The sequence below is a fragment of the Eupeodes corollae genome, chromosome 2 (assembly GCF_945859685.1).
Source record: "Eupeodes corollae chromosome 2, idEupCoro1.1, whole genome shotgun sequence".
NCBI lineage: Eukaryota > Metazoa > Arthropoda > Insecta > Diptera > Syrphidae > Eupeodes > Eupeodes corollae.
In genome coordinates this window covers 65,321,750-65,342,253 of record NC_079148.1, presented here as the reverse complement: position 1 = coordinate 65,342,253, position 20,504 = coordinate 65,321,750, and the positions used below count along the sequence as shown (strand labels likewise).

The 20,504-nt window shown below is 32.6% G+C and overlaps 1 protein-coding gene across 3 annotated transcripts in view; it reads right to left on the bottom strand.

The window, feature by feature from the left end:
• Positions 1–10,053: 10,053 nt before the first annotated feature.
• The window catches only part of LOC129948210 (rho-associated protein kinase 1), a 42,544-nt gene continuing 32,093 nt past the window's right edge, over positions 10,054–20,504 (bottom strand). The window contains exons 6-11 of one of the 3 annotated variants that reach the window (XM_056059110.1): positions 16,876–17,039; positions 16,427–16,617; positions 16,258–16,363; positions 15,926–16,156; positions 14,868–14,951; positions 10,054–11,038 (exon numbers count right to left, since the gene is read on the bottom strand). In XM_056059110.1, the coding sequence (XP_055915085.1) occupies positions 11,017–11,038; positions 14,868–14,951; positions 15,926–16,156; positions 16,258–16,363; positions 16,427–16,617; positions 16,876–17,039 (798 nt within the window). In that variant the 3' untranslated portion in view covers positions 10,054–11,016. The remainder of the gene's footprint in view (positions 11,039–14,867; positions 14,952–15,925; positions 16,157–16,257; positions 16,364–16,426; positions 16,618–16,875; positions 17,040–20,504) is intronic. The other 2 variants (XM_056059112.1, XM_056059111.1) reach the window with 2 other exon arrangements.

Sequence of the window (20,504 nt, the reverse complement as noted above, 5' to 3'; positions counted from 1 at the left end):
ACATTGAAAAATATTTGACAGTGAAAATTAATGGCAGCATTCAGGCACGTGCTTATTGTAAAATGGATGAGTTCAAATTGAAAACCTGGACAATATAACAATGGAAACGTACAGCAAATAAATTATTTCAAAATGCATGAAGTTGTCCATTGTATTTTATTTTCGATCTGGCAGAATGTGCATTTAATACCACATTTTCACTTACCATAAATCCAAAATTTAGGGATGTAATTTTAGAATAAACTTGAAACGTTTCTTGAAAGAGAAACTATTCAGAAAGAAAAAATAATCAACACTATGAAATGAATACTTTGTAAAATTTATAATAAAAAACTAGCATCACTTAAAAAAACAAGAAAAGTTGCAGCGATTGGTGATGTATTGAAATCTGGTAAACAAATTTTTGTTGGCATACCGTCATACTGTTTCATACAGGTCAGCTGTTTTGGCACTAAGTGAAACCCAAGTAGGAGAGGACCGATCCTGCTGAATTTTTTATTCATGGGTATAGCTTAGTGCCTCTATTTTTTCCACCATGGTCTTACCATATACATTAAGAATGATGTTACTTATCAGCTCTTACCTCAATATGGTCCTTGCACCAATTCATTTTTTAATTTCATTTGGTTTAAATTTCCCATAAATGAGCAAATCATTCACTATTGCTTCCTTTTTCGAAGCCCAAATTTAGACAGGGTATCAACTTCTCGTGAATTTGATGCTTTGTCTGAATCCATTCAAAGAATTGCTTCGTCCTATTCTCGCACTGAAATCGTTATTACGGGCGATTTCAATGTACACAATTCTTCATAGCTTCAACATTCAGGACAGTCAACATCAGAAGGAGTGTGTTTTGAGATCTTCGCTTAGTTAAACCACATAACTCAGCTGGTCAATGAGCCCACTCGAATATCGGACGTGGTAGGTTGCGCAGAAAACACTCTTGACTTGTTTCTTACCTCTGACCCTGTTAAGTACACTATTAGTGCTCTATCTCTTCTAGGCACATCTGACCATTGTGTCGTATCAGCAAATTTCTCGTGTAAGAACTCTCCAGTTAAAGAAAGAGAACCGTTTGGCAATACGGGAAAGCCAAATGGGACGGTCTAAATATTAACTTCAGAATATTTAACTGGTCACTATGCTTCCTCGATAGTGAAGTTGACGCCAGCGCTGATATGATCACAAGTTTGATTCTCCTGGGAATGAGAACTTTTATCCCGAACAGGGTTAAAAGCATTAGACCTAAGGAAAATGCATGGTTTGATGCGAGCTGTAAAGAGGTTATTAGGGTCAAGAAGGTAAGTTTGCGTTGTTTTAAATCCAATCCAACTGAGGAAAACCGGAATAAGTTCAAGAAAGCCAGGAAGGCCTGCAACGCCCATATTCGACGGACCAAATTTTTACATGACCAAAAATTAAGGCAAAAAATACTGCAATGTCCCAAAGGCAGTCAAAATTGTTGGTCACTTGTAAAAAATATGAGGAATTCTTCCTCTTCCTCGGTTCCTACGCTCGTTGTGAATGACACTCCATTTGTTAGCTCTTTATAGAAAGCAAATCTCTTTGCTAGGCAGTTCACTGCCAATTTTACGCTGCCAGTGAGTGTTATGACTCCGCCTGTACTTGAGCGAGTTAGTAATTCTATGGGACCAATCTTTTTTCGCACTCGTACTGTGGCAAGAGTCCTTAGAGATCAGAATGGTATCCCCGCTTTTGTTCCGAAGAGGTGTTCTTCAACGCTGGCAGAACCAATGTGTAAGCTTTTTCATCTGTCCTACTCCTCAGGTCTCGTTCCGAGCGGATGGAAAACGGCATTTGTTCAGCCTATTCCCAAAAAAGGCGAATCTTCCTCACCATCTAATTACCGACCAATTGCGCTTACGTCCCTTCTTTTTAAGGTCATGGAAACGCTGATTAATTATCAGCTCAAGAAATATCTCGAAGATCGAAAGCTTCTTAATGACCGACAGTACGGCTTTCGTAGCAATATGTCCACTGGTGATCTCATGGTTCATCTCACCGAACAGTGGAACAAATCTTTACATAGTTTTGGAGAAAGTATAAGATAGTTGACCTTGATATTTTAAAAGCATTTGACAAGGTTTGGAAAATGTGTGCTTTCGGTTTTCATGAATCCCTCCTTCATTGGATTAGTAATTACCTTTCCAATCGTTCAATAAAAGTGGCATTGGATGGGTTCATGTTTGAAAACCACAAAATGAATGCTGGTGTGTCCCAGGGCTCTTTATCTCCAACACTCTTTCTCATTTTTGTTAATGATCTCCTGTCTGCAACTTCTAATCCAATACATTGTTTCGCTGACGATAGTACTAATAGCTTTTCATATTCGGTTTCAGATTAACACCCCTCTTCTGCTGTGGATGTGGAACTGCAACGACAAAATATGATAAGCTCATTAAATTCTGATCTGAAGAAACCGCGTGGAATTTAATGCTACGAAAACGCAATGCTGTCTTGTATCGTTAAAGCGAGATATACCCCCCTTGCCATTATCAATAGTTGGCACTTGCATTGAGGAGACTGAACATCTCGATATGCTCGGTATGTGTATCACCTACCACCTTTTGTGGAATGATCACATACGCGATGTCGCCAAAGATACCGCAAGATGTTTGGGTTTTCTAAGGCGATGCAAGAAGTTTTTCTCCCCCTCTGATCTGGCTGTTATTTACAAGACTTATATACGCCCAAAGCTTGAGTATAACTCCCATATCTGGGCTGGTGCTCCTGCAACTTACCTAAGCCTCTTCGATAGTATTGAACGTGGAGCATTTAGATTGATTGGTGATATTACCATCATAAGATCATTTACGTCACTTGAACATCGTCGAAATGTTTCTTGTCTCACCTTCTTTTACCGTTATTTTATTGGTTTAAGCTCTAGAGAAATAGCCAGCTGCATTCCATCCCTTAAACAGTTCAACTGTAATACTTTGCGCTTCTAGGAATGCTCATCAATATACCCTCAAGCCTAACTTCGTCGTACTGTCAAGTACAGAGATTCGTTCTTTAGCCGTACTATGCGAATGTGGAATGCCTTGACATACTCTGTCTTTCCCAGCTATTGCAATATTCAGTAATTTAAAACCAATGTGCACCGACATCTCCTTTTAACCCCTCTCTCCCTTTCCTAGTGCTCACCTGTGTCTCCATAATAAGGGTAGTATATCCCTTTGAGTGTGCGCTTATTATAAAAAAAAATTGTCTACAAAACACTCCTCACGCAAGCTTCAAGTCCTTCACGACTTGTATTTTGTATTGTTAAGAAATATTTCTTATTTCTTTTCCAATTTTACAAGGATCCCTTTTACACAAAACGTTAAATGGAATTGTTCAGAAAATAAGTTAATCACAGAGTAATAAAGTTCAGCTTTCAGTTGAATAAAAAAACATGATCAATTGTCATTTTGACATAAGTTAACTTCACTTGATAGTTCGGGAGATTTTTCTTGACTAACTTTCCAAAAAAAGTTGACTTACATAATTGGAAGGCAATTTTTTGGTAGCTAGCCAATCAGATACTAAAAACTTTCCTTACTTTCTAGTCCCTTAAGTCGTCTGGATCTGCCAAATGTTTGTTTCCTGTTATTGATGTGATCACAATTTGACATTTCTATCAATGAAAAAATGTCAAAATGCTACTATGAATCTTTGCACTTTATTCATAGCAGTTGATAATCTGAATTTGAATTTTTTGATAAAAATGATTTTAATATAATTTCGACCAAATTTTTCCCATTCTGTGTATATAATATTAGCAGCGTTGGTCAATCTTTTTAAGATTGTCAATAATTTAAAGACGCAGTTTTGTGTAGACAAAATTAACCTGTTATTAAGTTCCTGTTTGTATTCAAGGAACTCAGCTTTTCCCACTCTATATGTACACACATTTCTTCTGAATATAGCGTTCATAAGTGTCCTTGTTTTTAAGGTCAACAATTCTAAAGCACTTGTCACAGTACGAAGACGTCATTTAGAAGCAAAATTACTAACCTGCAGTCCACGCAAGGTACTATTCTTTGAAAAAAGGCATATGGCAAAGGAAATTGAAGTGAATTGCGAGCAAGGAAGTTTTTATTTTTTTGCAAGGTTTTTGAGAAGGGGGATGTTAAGAATGCGTTCCATAACCCCAAAAATTCGAAAGAACTGTTTGAAGTACAAATTTTGACACGGAAGCGGATGCGGATTTTTTGAGACTTACATCGGCGGATGCAGATGCAGATCATAGAGGAAATATATTATCTAGATTCGCGACCGGTACCCGTCCTACCTGAAACACCCTCAAATTTTATTCGAGGTGAACGCTTTCCATTTCTGTATCGGTGAATAATATATTTCCTCTATGATACAGATGCGGATTTTAGAATTTATTAAATAAAAACAATTTTAAGTCCGTAATTAAAGGAACATTTTATTGATTATCTTTGCAACTTTGGAGAGCCTTTTAAAGCCTGTTTGATGGACTTTCCACCAATCAAGTGGATTATTATCCAATTCTAGTCTTTTTTTATTTCGGTAACATGCCAACTCCCTTCGGAGAAGTGCTTCGGGACTAGCGTTATCAGATTCTCTTCACCTTCGTCTTCAGTTGATGAATCTAGCATCATTGCCATATCGCTTCTGAAGCAAGCCTTGTGACTTAAATCGGACGTTCCTGGTTCCGAATGTAAAGTCTCATCCATTTTCTCCTTTTTTGTGTTGTTTGCATTTGGTGACAACTTAGGAGAACTGGTGCTTAATGGATCATCTATCATCTTTAGAATTAAATCTTTTATTCTTGCCTCTGTGATGGGTTTGAAAAATGTATGCTTATAGCGAGGGACTAAGTATGTTGAAATTGCATACAAATCGTTCTCTTGCAAAGATGAAAATTTTGTTGAAAAATAAGTTTTCAGATTTAAGGCTGCCAGCCGAATGGCATCAGTGTCCGATGGTTTTGATAAGTATTCATCAAGTTATTTCTTAAGCATTTGAATTATAGGAATCACAAATTATATAAGTGCCTGAGAGCTGCCCATTTCACGAGTAGCTTCTTCAAAAGGTTTGAGTAGTTCAAGGCAGCTTTCAATTATTTTCCACTCTTCTGGCAAAATTGGTTCAATATTGTTGTAATTGGCATAAAGACTTAATGCATCTTTTATCTTGGAAAAACGCTTAAGGGGGTATTCTGGTCTAGAGACATGAATTTTAGGTAATTTTTGAAGTGCTGTAGAAAAAAGCAAGCAACAATTTAACCATCATTTTTTTATACATTATTTATTCACATTAGAAGCATACAAAAAAAATAAAAAGTAAAAAAAAATCAAAATTCCGTTAGTTATCAGCTGATAGAGTGGTGCGTCTCAAAAATTTGGTGCGTGACCGCACAAACGATTTTAACTCTCCTAGAAATCTGAAATCAAAAACTTAAAAAGATTATTAGTCTACAATAATGTCGCAATGTCTGGAACTACGGAAAAGTTACAAAATTTTTTGAACAAAATGGCGACTGGCTAAAGAAAAAAAATGTACCACTCTTTTGAACATTCTTCGATTTGTTAAAAATAGTAAAAATGAAAATTTGGGGATGGCCGTAGTTCCGGACGTAGACAAGTCCCTAAAGAAGACTCTCTTAAAATTTCAAGTAAATCGCTTCGGCAGAACCTGAAAAATCGTGGGTATCAGATTCAAAAAGACAGTTCTGAGAAAAACGCGTTTAAAGTACCCCATTATGACTTTTATTCGATTAGTTGCAGCCCAACCGATTTGGGTGGCTGCTCAGCAAAATACTTATTTCTCCGAAAATAATTTGAATTTGGAAAAATCCTCTCGTAGACATATTCTTAAATAGTTAAACTATGAAAATATGAACATAAATCCATTTTTTTTTTATTTCTAGACCAGAATACCCCCTTAAACATGTAGAATGTGTTATTCCAGCAAGTCACACAATCCTGGAGTACTTTAAGATGTGGTTGATTAAGTCTGTACTGAATTTTTTCTAGCTGTTTGAGCAGTAGTTGAATGGTTGAAATGGGTTGAAATTTTCTTTAATTTTTGTTTTATGTCTTTAACCATTACGAATTACAATTTGCATCTTGTGAACAGTGCAATCTACGAGTAAATCAGTCAATGATGCTAGTCGCATACCTCTTTTCATATTGGAGCCCTCGTATAATGAAGTGCACTTTTTCCTTCAAAATATTCCATTCGGTAAACATGGCGATCCTCAAACGTCTCGCATTTTAATACGATTGATGTTCGTTCAAAGTTTTCTGATACTTTGTGGCAAGTTAAGCTTAGCAAGGAAACACTTGAGCTGAGTTTGTCCAAATATCAGAATTAAGAGACATGTAGTCAAGCAATTCTTTGAATTTAGCAGTAACTTTTCCATACAATTCATTGCAAATAAAATCAGTAAAAAAGTTTCGTCTTCTAAAATTATATTTGGGTGCTAGTTCTTGTATAAGACGGCGAAATCCAAATCCGTGTACAAAGTTAAATGGATCAGTTTGTCAATTTTATATGAGTTGCTGCTGCTAATATCCCATTTTTTCGCCTTTTGCAAAGATTCCTCCAACGAAAGTTGTTTCTTTGCTTTTTGTAAAGGTGTTACATTTTTTTCTAAAAAGTAAAAAGATGGTTTTAAGAACAAAACAAACAATTTTGTACGAACAAAAAATAAAGGAACTAACAAGCTATTTCAGAATTGTATGTTTATAAAAAAATATCATACCTGCATCTTTTTTCTTTTTTTTTTTAAGATTTTCATTGTTGGCGCTCTCAAATAAAACAAACTCTTCTGGGTGCTTTGACTTCAAGTGCTTTTTCAGCGAAGAAGTCGTGCGTCCTTTTCGTGATTATGTTTTACGACATATTTAGACTCGGACTTGTCAGGATCATTTTTATTTACATTAAAATAGATCCAGATGCTGCTTTTTGTTGGTGGCGGCATTTACATATGTTCTGTATCTGTACCACTTTTTCACTTAATATATAAAAATAAACTGTGTCCTCTAGCCACTTAGCAAGAGCTTTTTTATAATCAAATCTGTGAGCATTGCGTATGGCTTGTTGTTGCTTTTGTCGTCGCCTACTTGGGACCGAGATTACTTACTTACTTACTTAAGGTGGCGCTATAGTCCTGTGTGAACTAGGGCCTAACCCAACAAACTTCTCCATCTAGCTCGGTCCCTAGCTAGATGTCTACAGTTTCGCGCTCCAAGTTGGGTGAGGTCACCTTCCACTTCCACTACTGCGCTGTCCTGTGGGTGCGGATTCGAAGACTTTCCGTGACGTGGCCCAGCCATCTTAGTCGTTGGACTTTTACCTTTGTGGCTAAGTCTACGTCGCCGTACAGCCCGTACAGCTCGTCATTCCATCTTCTCCTCCACTCCCCTTCGATGCATACGGGACCGTAGATCACACGAAAAACTTTTCTCTCGAACCGACCCAAGGTGCTTTCATCCGCTTTTGTGATAGTCCATGCTTCTGCACCGTATAATAGCAACACTTTGGTCCCTCGAGAGAGGACTTTACCACTCAATTGCTTTCTTAGTCCAAAGAAACAGCGGTTAGCAAGAATTATTCTGCGTTTGATCTCAACGCTGGTGTTGTTTGGCTGCATTTGCCTGCCGACATTCCTCATCAAACCAGAGGTTCCTTGTTGGTGGCTGTTTGAAACCCAGCACGGCGGCTTCTCTGATTGCATCTTTGCACTGTTGCCACTGGTTTTCGATATATTGTGTTGGCGGCAGAGAACTTCGAGAGAGGTTACTTGTAACTCGGTCGGAAAAGGATTTGGCGATCTCTGGCGATTGTAGCCGTTCGACGTTGTACCTTCTACCAGCACCTCCCTGTTTTGCCTTGGGTCTGGAAATCCGAAGTGCTACCTTCGCTACAGCGAGGTTGTGGTCCGAGTCGATGTTAGCTCTTAGGAAAGTTCGAACATCCATGATGCTGGAAGCGTGTCTGGCGTCGATCGCAATATGGTCAATCTGGTTGAAGGTAGATTGATCTGGAGAAGTCCAAGTTACTTTGTGGATGTTGAGGTGTGGAAAACGCGTACTGGCTACCATGACGTTTCGCCCCGCAGCAAAATCTATGAGCCTGAATCCATTGTCGGAAGTGTTGTCGTGCAGGCTGTTCTTCCCGATTATTCCACCAAAGATGTCTTCACTTCCTAGCTTGGCATTAAAATCGCCCAGGACTATTTTAATATCGTAGCTAGGGCACTGCATATCTTTGGTAGCAGTCACCATCATATATATCGCAGTTTTTCATCCTCTTTTTGCCCGGCCCATCCCATTGTATTTCCTGGATGGCGGTGATATCTGCTTTATAGCGGTCTAGGGCCTCCGCTAATCCTTCGGCCGCACGTGGTCTGTTAAGGGACTTAACATTCCACGTGCATATCCGAAGTTCGTTGTCCTTTATTCGTTTGCGTTGGTTGTCAACAGTAAATCCGTCCGTATCCGAGGCTTGTTGGTGCTCCCCAACTATGAAAGCTTTTACAAGGCCAGGAAGTCACCCCGACCGCACAACCCCCAACCTGGAGGGCCAGATCCTAAGTATAACTCCAAGGATGATTAGCCGGATAAAACCGCTCCTTATAGGCCTCAGCTACGAATAAGTCGAAGAAGCCCTATAAGGTGTTCACTAAGTAGTTCAACCTTACTGGAACTGTAGACACCACCGTTGATTCCATCTCGGGAATTCCTCCGCTGCCGTCTGGATAAGGAGAGGTGCCTTAGTGGAAACACCTCTCCCACTGGGGTTGGAACCTAATCTGCAGTTGAGGTACTAGGCACCCTATGTTCACCACGGGGAGGTGAGAGTAGGAGTTGATAGACAGATGTGGGTTTTGAGAAAACCTGTGGACGCTTGTGTCCTCTTGAATGCACATGTCTACCATTTGAACATCTGGGACCGTGATTATTGAATTTAAATTTTTTACTAAGGGTGAAAGGGTCGTTATTATTGATCATGATATAGTATGCCGTGCTGTTGCTATTTTTCGAATTTGAAAATAAGCGTTAAAAAATATCCGCATCCGCAACAAACTCCGCATCAGTTTATGCGGATGTGGATGTTGGAATTATTGCGAATAATCCACAATTGCGGATGCGGATGCGAATATTCACAACATCCCTAGTTTGAAATAGTGCGGTACATGGTACACAATTACCCCCAATAACAGTATTTATTTATTTTGTTTAAATAAGACCGCTGAACACTTACGTTTTGTTGATGAATTGTTAGTTTAACTATAGTTTTTCAATGGTTGTAAACATGGAAGACCGATTTTACTAAACAGTTAAACCTATTTTAAAATTAATGTTGTTATAAAAAAGCTAATATGTGGATAACTTTTTAAATCAGACATAGTACCGTTGCTATAACACTGTAATTTATAAAAACTAAACAATTGTTGTTGTTGATAAAAATGGTATTTTATTGAAAATGTATTTTATATTAAAACTATACATATTTACATTTTTATTTAAATAAAAAAAAACTGCTTAAATGCTTAAATTTAATCAGATTTATTAGTTTCTATATAATTTTATGCATGTTTTTCCATTTTTGTATAATATAATAATTCAATTTTAGTGCAAAATTCAAAAATTAAATTACTCCAATTATAGACGTGTCTCCTTCTCTTAAAAAACAATATAGAGTTCAGCTTAGTTTATTTTTAAAATTGAAATATAAAATTAGCAATATATGTATATCAAAACCCTTTTTGTTATTGTTCGAGTTCGCAAGTTATGAACAATTACTAAGCTGTGTATAGTTTTTTTTTTAAAAGAAAACACGCCTGATGATGAGTTTACGCGTTATATTTTTGTTTTTGTTTCTAAAATCTAAAATACTATCAAAGATAAAAAAATAGTTTGTATAATTATTGAAATTTTGTTCTTACAAATACATAAATCAATTACTTTCAAGCGAAAGAGAGCAAGTTCCAAAAAACCTTTATCTCAGTCTAAAATCTCAATTTTTTGTTTTTCATATATAAAATAAAAACGTAACCAAAAAATTAAATTGAAAAAAACCATTTTAATATTACACTATTACAGAGTTAACAAAAATAAAAGAAATACAATAAGGTATTCAGCCCTATTCCGACTTCCGTCGTAATCTCAAATTTTTAGGCAACCCCAAAAAACCTATACCCAAATACGATATTAGTTAAAAAATTTGTACAATTTTGCAAGTTGAATGAATTTGGGGATTCATACAATTTTCCGATTTCGATGGAAGTCGTAATAGGACAGATTTTCAGTTAATGAACCAAAAAAAAAGAATTTTAACACAGACATTTTCTTGTTGTTGAAAAATTGATATTTTAAAATTCTGGTCTAAATTGAAAATATTCTAAAATTAGCGCAGTGGAAGTTACTTTCAGCACCCGCATATGAGATGTGACTCCTAATTATTATTTTTTTTTGATTTTTGATAAAAACTAGTAATAAAAGCTTTAATAATTGTATTCGTATCTACATGGTTTATTGATTAATAAGGCGGTTAGTTTTATAATGTAAGTGGTGTAGTATGTCATTGTAAAATGTTTTTGTTTTTGTTGTATTTTAAAAATCTAAGTACTTTAAGTTTGAGTTTATTTTTTAATTCTTAAATCGAATTGAACATCATTTTATTGCTTTTCTTTTTTTTTAAATGTTAAATTTAATGAAATAAGTACATTTACAAAATTTTAAATATACAAAAGGAGCACTTAAGGCAGTTTTGCTTGTGTGAGCTCTTCTTCTAGATTGATTGATTGTTTTATTTTATTTTTATTCAATTTAATGAACGTTTACTTTTGTTTGTATGTTGTATAACGGTATGACGTATATGAGGCATGTTTGTCCGGAATGTTGTTATTAAAAAATACAAATTCGTTTTGCTATGCCTTAGAAAATAAAAAAAATATATATTATTCTTAAATTTTATTGCTTAGCTGCTCCCAGTTCTTTAAAGATGTTGAAGATTACTTTGACTTTTAGTTTTTTACTGTTTCGCAGCACCACGACTGAAAAGAAGTTATTTTTATTAACTTTGAAATGTTAGTTTTGTATAAGTTGAATGTTATGTAATATGTTTTTTTTTCTTTAGTGTATGCTAAGAATGAAATTATATTTACATAAAGATAAATTTACAATGTTTTTGTGTTGTTTGTCTTTTGTCCAATAAGTTTTTTATTAAAAACTAAAAATATTCGACCGTTTTTAGCTTGAATAATTCATTATTATGAAAAATATTAAGCTTTTAAGCTACGAACGCAGTTAGTTAAAAAAAATTTAAGACAGCTATTGAAATAACCGTTGCAATATTTTTGAAGCTTACGTATTAAAAATAAATACAGAAAACGGTTTTAAAAACAGACTGCAACCTGCAGATGCATAATACCGCCCTCAATTTTGTTTTGGAAACAGATATTATATTTAGTATGTACCGTATTTCCAACTATTTAGAAAAAAAATTTAAAATACTGAAATGTGAGTTCAATTTGAATTTAAAAAAAAAAAATAAACAAAGAAATTATATAATATTAGTAGAATGGATGTGTCCAAAATCAGTTTTGTCAGCTATACCGTTGTGTTCATAAAAATAGCAGTGCTGGTCACATTTTATTAGATTGTCAATTATTTTAAGAACGGAAATTCTTACAAAAAAATTAACATGTTGCTTGCATCTAACGGTCTATCGTTTTCATATTAGAGACTTTTAGCTTGAAGTTATACTCTACTTCTCCCGGTGAACACACATTATTTTAAACTCTCTGGATATAGAGTGTTCAAAAAAATAGCAGTGCTCTTGATTTTATAAGTAAAAAGTGTTAAAAATTATTTTTTTTTATTTTTCGGTAAGTAAATATTTTACTATATAAAGTTTTGAGTATTTGTAACATACTAGAATATGCAAAATTAATAAATATTAGCTCAAAAATAAACGATGGGCCGGTCAAGACACTGCACCGAAGAAAATCGAAAACTGAGTTTAGAAGAAAAAACCTACCAAAATATTCGAGACATCTAAGGCAGCTCAGCAAAAATTTGCAGTAATGCCTTAAAATGGCAAAATAAACCGAAAAACCGAGGCCCAAAAAGGATGAATACTTAAAGAACTGACAGAAAAATTATTCAGCTAACAAAACAGAACCCTTCCATAGGCTCTAGGAAAATAAGAAATGGACTTCAACTGTCTGTTAGTGCTTTTAGAAGCAAGGTTACCAGCCAGTCCACGCAAGGTATCATTCTTGACGAAAAGGCATGTGGCAAAGAGAATGGAGTTTGTTAAAGCGCATAGAGATTGGGCAAAATGCAGGAATGTGTGGAGCGCTGAAAGCAAAGTCGTCGTTTTTGGGTCCAAAGGTCGTCGAGAAAATGTGAGGAGACCCTAAAATGCAGCATACGATCCATTGTACACTATAAAAACTGTGAAACATGGTTTAAGAAAAATCATATTACGGGGTCGGGTCTATTTAACCGATGGGAGGTATAAGGCATGCAACCAAGTATGTGAAAATTCTCGAGGAGGTTATGTTACCCTATGCTGAAGAGAAAATGGCGTTGGTTTGGGTATACCAACAAGACTATGACCCAAAGCACACGTCAAAAAAGTCAAAATCGTGGTTTTCGCAGAAAAAGTTACCCGTTATGGACTGGCCCGCTCAATCTCTCGACCTTAACCCCATCGCAAATTTGTGGGGCGATGTTAACCCTAGAAAGATAACCATATTTCGTAGACCATAAGTGATACACATGATTTATACGATTCGACGTAGGTTATCTTTCTAGGGTTAAGAACGCAGTTCATAAAGCAAAACCCAAGAATTCGAAAAAATTGTGGGAAGCAGTGCGTGATTCTTGGAACGCAATACCATTCGAAAGGTGTCAGGTTTTAGTGGACTCGTTGCCACGTTGATGCGAAGCATCATAAAACACAATGGTTATGCAACAAAAGAACCAATTGTAAGCTAACATTATTTGTATACTTTCAACTTATAACAGTTTTTCTTACTTCTTACTTAATAGATCTAGTAGAACTTTGTCATGCACTGCTATTTTTATGAACAGCCATATATTTAGAAAACGGTTTTTATTGTGACAAAGCTAACAAAAAAAAACGATAATACTTGTTTTCTGTTATTACGAATAAAATATTTTAGTATGCTTTTAGAAGTTTAATGAAATATATATTATAACCTTAATATTGAAGGCCTTTTTGCTTTATTTGGAGAGCACTGCTATTTTTATGAACACAACTCTATATTTGAAATATACAGAATTTGATTGTAGGTTAATAGATCTCAAAAATTTTGAGTTGGCATTCTCTAAAAACAAAGCATCACACTTATTTTAAGACTTTTGAAAGTTGAATATTATATTTGTTTTAGCTCTAGTAGACTTAAGTTTAAAGCTTGTTAATACTTAAAGTATCGAAGTGGATATTATTCATTGTCTAAACAATAAAATGTCTGATCTGACTTTTATTTAATAACTTGTTTTGTCTTTTTTATATTAAGCCTGTTATTTGCAGTTTTATGGAATTATGGGAATTTGAAAATGTAGCTTTTAATTAATAAAATTAATCTACTCTAAGTCTAGGTTAATTTCAACATAAGAAATGTCGTTGAAAAGCACGTAAATAAAACAAAATCCGTTTTCTAAGAATTCTGTTTCTAGTGGATATGCATTAATTTTCTAATTTATTAAATAATTTATTGCTCAAATAAAAAATAGTTATATTTTTTTAGTAAAGTATCGCGTTTTTAACTACATTTGCGGTTTGAACAAGAAAGCTGGGAAAGATATTTGTGGTCTGAGATTTTATTCGAAATGCCTAAAAATAAGCATGCTATAATTTAAAAATAAAACTATTCTACCAAGAACAAAGTATATGTACAAAAACTTTTTTCACACTTAAGAAATGAATTTTAATTGAAAGACAAAAACAATAGTTAACATAAAGTAAAATAAAACAAAATCCAATTGAGTTTTTTAAAAATAGTTTCTTTGTTTTTTTTTTTATATAATATTAATAAGTTTATTTATATATATTTTGTTTTGTTTTTAAATAATAATATATATAATAAAAAAGAATTATAAAAAATAGTAATAAACAAATAATAAAATTACAGAAAAAAATTAAAGTAAAATAAAGTAAAACAATATTAGCAGCGAAATAAAAAAAAATCTTCTTTCAAAAAATAAAAACGAATGTTATATCTTCAACATCAAGGAATTATTATTATTAAATTATAATATTTAAGTTCAGAAGATTTATATATTTAAATTTGTTTTTATTTTTTTTTTGTATCGTTTCGTTTTATTTTAATTTAATGAGAAATCACTTATATAACGATATATTATTAAACTAAACAAATTTAAGAATTAAACAAAAAGTTTATTGTGAAAACGAAAAATGTTTTATTCAAAGTAAATGGAATTATTGTTATTTCGATTAAAATACGTTTTGTTTTTTAAATGAACTCGTGGATGTGTGTTTGTATATGATAATAACTATTTATGTTTTATTTGTTTTAACTGCGATAATCAACAATTACACATTCTCCTTTTTTTTCTTATTTATTATTCAGTAATTATGTCTACACGCTTTGTTGACTTTTTAAATAATTAACAAAATTTTAATTAAATTTAAAGAAGATGTATTATAATGATATGATATATTAGAATTTTTTTCCATTGTGTAAAATTAAATTAATTATATATATATGCAATTTATTATTAGTACTGAATTTGTTGTTGAATTTTTATTTTTTTAGTTTTGTTTGTATAAAAATATAATATATTTATATAATATTTATTTAATTTTGTTAAAAAAATTTCGATAATCACTGTTTTAATGATGAATTAGCTGGAAGTGTTGCTGATCTTTGTACATTGACTGCAAATGGCTTGTAATTGGAACGAGTTGATTGGCTGATAAATGGTTGTGATGATTTATAATAGGCATTGGTTTTGATTTAGATTTTGATTTTGATTACGCGCAAACAATAAGGTGGATAGTTGATATGTTAATTAAATTTAAGAACAGAGATTACCATATCCACATTTTTTTGTTTGGTTATCATTTTGATTGCGAAAAGTTAAAGCATGAAATAAAGAAAGTTTTAAATGGTTTTATTTAGTTTTGTTTGATAAATTTTTAATAGAAGAAATTTATTAGAATGATTTATTTATAATGGGAAATTATTCATGTTAAAAAAAGTTAATGTACAATTAAATAAGTATGACATATAAAACGAATACATATTGTAAGGGAAATACATGATAAAACCTATGTACACTTATTGACATCGTGATCAAAAATTGTTAGAACTTTTTGTAAAGAATGATTGTCTAGGGATTTAAAAGTTAATTGTTGATTTTTTCAAAAAATATTTTGTGAGTTATATTGTAAATAAATGTACTGTCCGTGAATTAAAGTTCGTGACTGCAAGATCTTCATTTTTTTGACTATAATATTATATTATATATGTTATTAATAACATATTCAAATAAATGTTTGAATTGATGTATTTTGAGTACAAAAGGATACAACCTCAAGATATAGAGATATATACTAAACAATATTTAACTTATTGACCTTTAAGAAACCACGAAATGTACGCACAAGAAATTTTAAATCAGGTCGTAATATCACATGCGGGGTAAGTAATAACGACCAACTTATAAATTTCAGTCTTTAACATTAAGTATTCAATGACAATACTTAACGAGTTATGTTTGAGATTTAATCTTGTGTTTCCCCTAACCAAATTGGCAAGCATTTTATTAATTAAAACCATTCAAACTAAGTTACAATTCTATTGAAATTATATTCTTCTTTATTTAATTGTTTTAGGATTGTCTTTTTTTTTATTAATTTTATTAAATTATATTTAGTATCTTACCTTGGTGAAATTTTACTACCATCTCCCGAACAATTATTGTTTGTTGATGAATTCGCTTTATACCCACTCTTTTGGATACGTTTTGACAAACGAGTAACCCAAAGATGCTGCTCATCTGGCGTTACAGCTAGCAATAACATTTCTCTAGCACTAAGAGGATCGTGATGTAATTTACATGGGGCCAATGGATCATTGTTATCTACATGTTCCTTATGGATTTTATTGCGGCATCTATTTTAGAGGGAATAAAAGCACATAATTTTAATTTTGTTTAAATAAGCAACAATAACATTTAACATTGATTTAAAAAAAAAAAACAAACAAAAATTTACCTTTTGCATTCGTAGGCCGCCGGCGGCTTGAACATATGCCAAAGCGGTTTTGGACAAACTTCGCAAGCAGTTGGCATATGGTATGTAATATGGACAAATTCATGACCTAAGAAAATTAAATTATGTAATGTAATTTTATAGTAAAATAATAATTATTTAGTTGCCTTACCCTTGTATAGGATGGTCCCAGGTCGCTCATCCCCAGATCCTCCTCTTAACACACTGATATCTAAATTTTGTTCTTCAGGGCGTCTAGCCTCACCTTCACCAGCGTATAATAGTTGAAATATTCGAGGAATTTCTTTGGCATCCGCACGAATGACATCCCCTTGTGTCACGGAACGTACATGAAATACTTTGCTATAAATGAATTTAAGCATTAATTTAATTTGATAATCATTCAGATGAAATTCGTAACACGAATGGCAAAAAAAAGTGTCATGGCTCTCATTCAAACAAAACTATTTGTCCCAAAGTTTGGAGTTCGGAAAAAGTGGCATTTTTGCTTTCGATATTTTAGTTACAATCAAAGATATGATATTTTTCTTTGCCATACAATATGTACGTTTTTTTCGTCGGGAGCTGTGATAAAGCCCAAGTGTATATTGTAAAATTTACCTTAAGTCTAATATAAGCACAGGATCAATTGTATTCTGTTTGTCTATTTCGGAATTGTAGAATATTATTTTTCTCGATGATACAATAACGAACTGCCGCTTCCATCCATGTCGGCGAATGTTTTGTTTATTTGGCACACTTAACCAGCCTTCAAAGACTGAATCCTATTAAAGTAAAAATGTTTTTAGTTAAATTAAAAAAGGGAAAAAATGTATTCAAATCATTACAATGTGCATAGTGTATTTATATAAATTGTTGGAACTAATTCCATGTTTATTATGATCCGTTGCTACTGAATTTCACTCGAAATAATTTTACTGGGTTCCATTTGCCTCATTTTCTTTGTTTGACTGATTAGCTTTTGATTTGCGTTTCTTGAGTTTTAATTTGTACCCAATAAGAATTTTAAAATATTTGATTATCCCTATAAACTCCTTTTATATTTTTGAAGTACATACGAGTACAACCGTGCATTTGATACCACTTATATTTTTCAAGCACGACTTTAAAGCAGTATCGCATAATCTCTTCTATTGAATTACAAAACTTTCTTCAGAACCAAATACATTATTGGATTGACTTCTTATTTGGTAATGCTACACTGCTTGTTTGAGGTGAAAGGCGCAGGGTAAAAAATAACCTTTAGTTAAATTATTTACCAACTTAAGGCAGTTTAAAGTCCCTGCATTGTTCCATAATACGGGCTTACCATTTATTAGAACAGATTTTGATTGTGGCTTCAAATTTCTTTATAGTAACATTTATCTTATGACATTTTAAAAGGTTCAATAAATACTTACATAACTGGATGATAGCGTAAATAGCCATAAGAGGGACTTAAGTGTTCATAAAAACTATAATAACCTTCTTTAAACATTCGAAAATTATGAATAGCTATAGAATAGAATTGTGAGTAGCTTATGTCGACAAAAAAGAAATCCGTAAACTATGTTAAATGTTACATTTTCTAAGTCCACATAAGCTATTTTAATTCTTAAAAGCTTAAAAACAACATACATATCTGTTATTAGCCGTTTAAATGTTTCTCAACAAAAAAATATATATAAACATTTTTTTAGTCTCACAGACAGTTTTTAGAAATCACCAAACATGCCTTAAGAATCTCAAAACTTTATCTGACCATACTGAAATGAATGATAGAAATTGACTTAAACTGTTGAAACTTATTGGGACAGAATCATGGCAAAATACAAAGGTCTAATCTATATTTTATTATGTGTTTTAGGTTTAATGGAGATAAGATTAGAAGTTGACATGTCTGACATCATTTCATTATATGTGACCCGGCCTATCAAAAGGTGGAATTGGCTCAAAAAAACAAAATTATTTTCACTTTTGAAAATTTAGAATGAAACAACAACAACTTGTGTGTGCTACCACCAAGTTCATAGGCTGGATTTTTTTTCACTTTTGTTTTTGATAGTTTTTGAGACGTTCTTGGTGAAAACCAGAAAGTCCATACTTGCTTAGAAGTGTACTAAAAATGAAGAGAAAGAACAAAACAAATAAAAGAAAAATAGCTGACACGAATTCAAAAATCCCAAAGTAGCAACGTGAAGCAATTAACTAGTGGGATTTTTATGGGTAAATTCAGATTTCCTTAAAAAATTGATTTTTTTTGTGGCAAATGAAACACAATTTTTTTATAAATTGTATTAGTATTAAATCTTAATCTGCCCAAAATCCACATCTACAGATTTTGTCTTAAATCAAAATAAAATCTAAGATATTTTGTTAGGCTCTTTTGGTCTTTTTGTTTTTGGAAATCAAATAAAAAACTTATTTCATTCTTTCCCAAAGTTTCGCAAGTGTTCCTTACTTCTTCAGGGGTGTCTTTATTCAATATATTTTGCCTCAGTAGCTACCTTTTAATATTAATTAATTGAGATAAATAATATGTTTTTATCTTTAACGTCTTCAACTTAAATTATAATTGTACGCATTGTAAATCTACCAAAATGAATTAATAAATACAATACAATACAATATTTTTGTATTAAATCACATTAATTTTATTAATTTTACTACCATTACTGCATCCTTCCAACGACGGCACTGACACAAAATTGAAAATAAGATAACAAAAAGAATATGAAAAAAGAGGCTGGGATGCGAAACACACTGATAACTTCCCATCCCGTTTGTCGATTTGTCTTGTTTAAAAGTTTGTCTATATGTACTCGTATTAATTTTTACCAAATTTGCGTACTATTTTTTGTAGATTTTATTTTTTATGAAAAAACGGACTGTTGGATTTTTATATAAAAATTACTGAATATCGAAAACAATATTTTCTGTGAAATAAAATAAGTTCGAAGCCAATATTTTTAAATTTTTAAAAAGATATTTGAGTCGAAAGTAAATTTTTACCAAGTTTTAGTATTGTTTTTTTTTTTAGTTTTATTTTTTGTAAAAAAAACTGTCAATTCGATTTTTTTCAAAATTTTACTGAATGTTGAAAACAATATTGCTTATAAGAAAAAATAAGTTAGAAGCTATATCTCAAAGTTTGGAAAAGATATTTGAGTCGATGTTGAAAATAATGAACTGCAATTTATTGAATATTTGAATTTGGCAATGCTCTCGCTCGAAATATTATTCACTTAGTTTTAAACTTTTGCTTTATTACTTTCTAACTTTTGCTAACATTTCTTATAAGATAAAATAAGTTTGGAGCCTAAATTTCAAGTTTTTGAAAAGATATTTGAATCAATATTCAATTTTTACCAACTTTGAGTAATGTTTTTTTTAGATTTTTATTTTTCTTATAAAAAAAACTGTCAATTCGATTTTTCCCAAAATTTTATCAGATGTCAAAAACATTATTCTTCGTTGCACAAAATTGTTTTGGAGATGAAATCATATTTAAGTCGTAAAATTTAGGAGGTGACAAATTTTTTTTCAGTTCTTTTGATTTATAAAAAAACCAGTTAAATGGATTTTTTTCAAAAATTCAAAAATTACACTGGTCAACACTGCTTTTGTCACACGAACTTTGATAGATTTTGTTTTGTCAATCTAGTCTCATTATTAAATCACAATTGTCAAGTGTCAATTAGCCACAGTTTTGTTGTGATACGGTATAACTCAAAACTTGTACTACGCAGCAAATTAACAGAAGCGCTTCCAAGTAAACCGTTTTAAAAATATTTGTGGTTGCATTTTAACACCTTTTTGTTTTAGCATTTTTTTGTTATTAACCCTGTGAACATGTCGAGGAAGTGTAACAATGATCCTATCTATTTATGTTATGTTTGCGGAGAACTGACATTCAAAAAACAAAGACGAAACTTTACAAATCTTGTGTTGGAGTGTTATCACCAATGTTTTGGTTTTTCTGTCGCCCATCAAGACAAATCCTGGGCTCCTTATGTCTGTTGCATAACGTGTGTGAAAAATTCAACCGACTGTAAGAAAGGCGCACGACCTATGCCGTTTGCAGTACCCATGATATGGACTGAATAGCGAGATCACGTTTCGGATTGCTATTTTTGTCCCACTGACATAAACGGTATAAAATACAAGAACAAAAATACTGTTATTTACCCTAACTTATCTTCGTCTACAAGACCAGTCTCTAATTGTAAAAAATTGCCAGAACTATTACT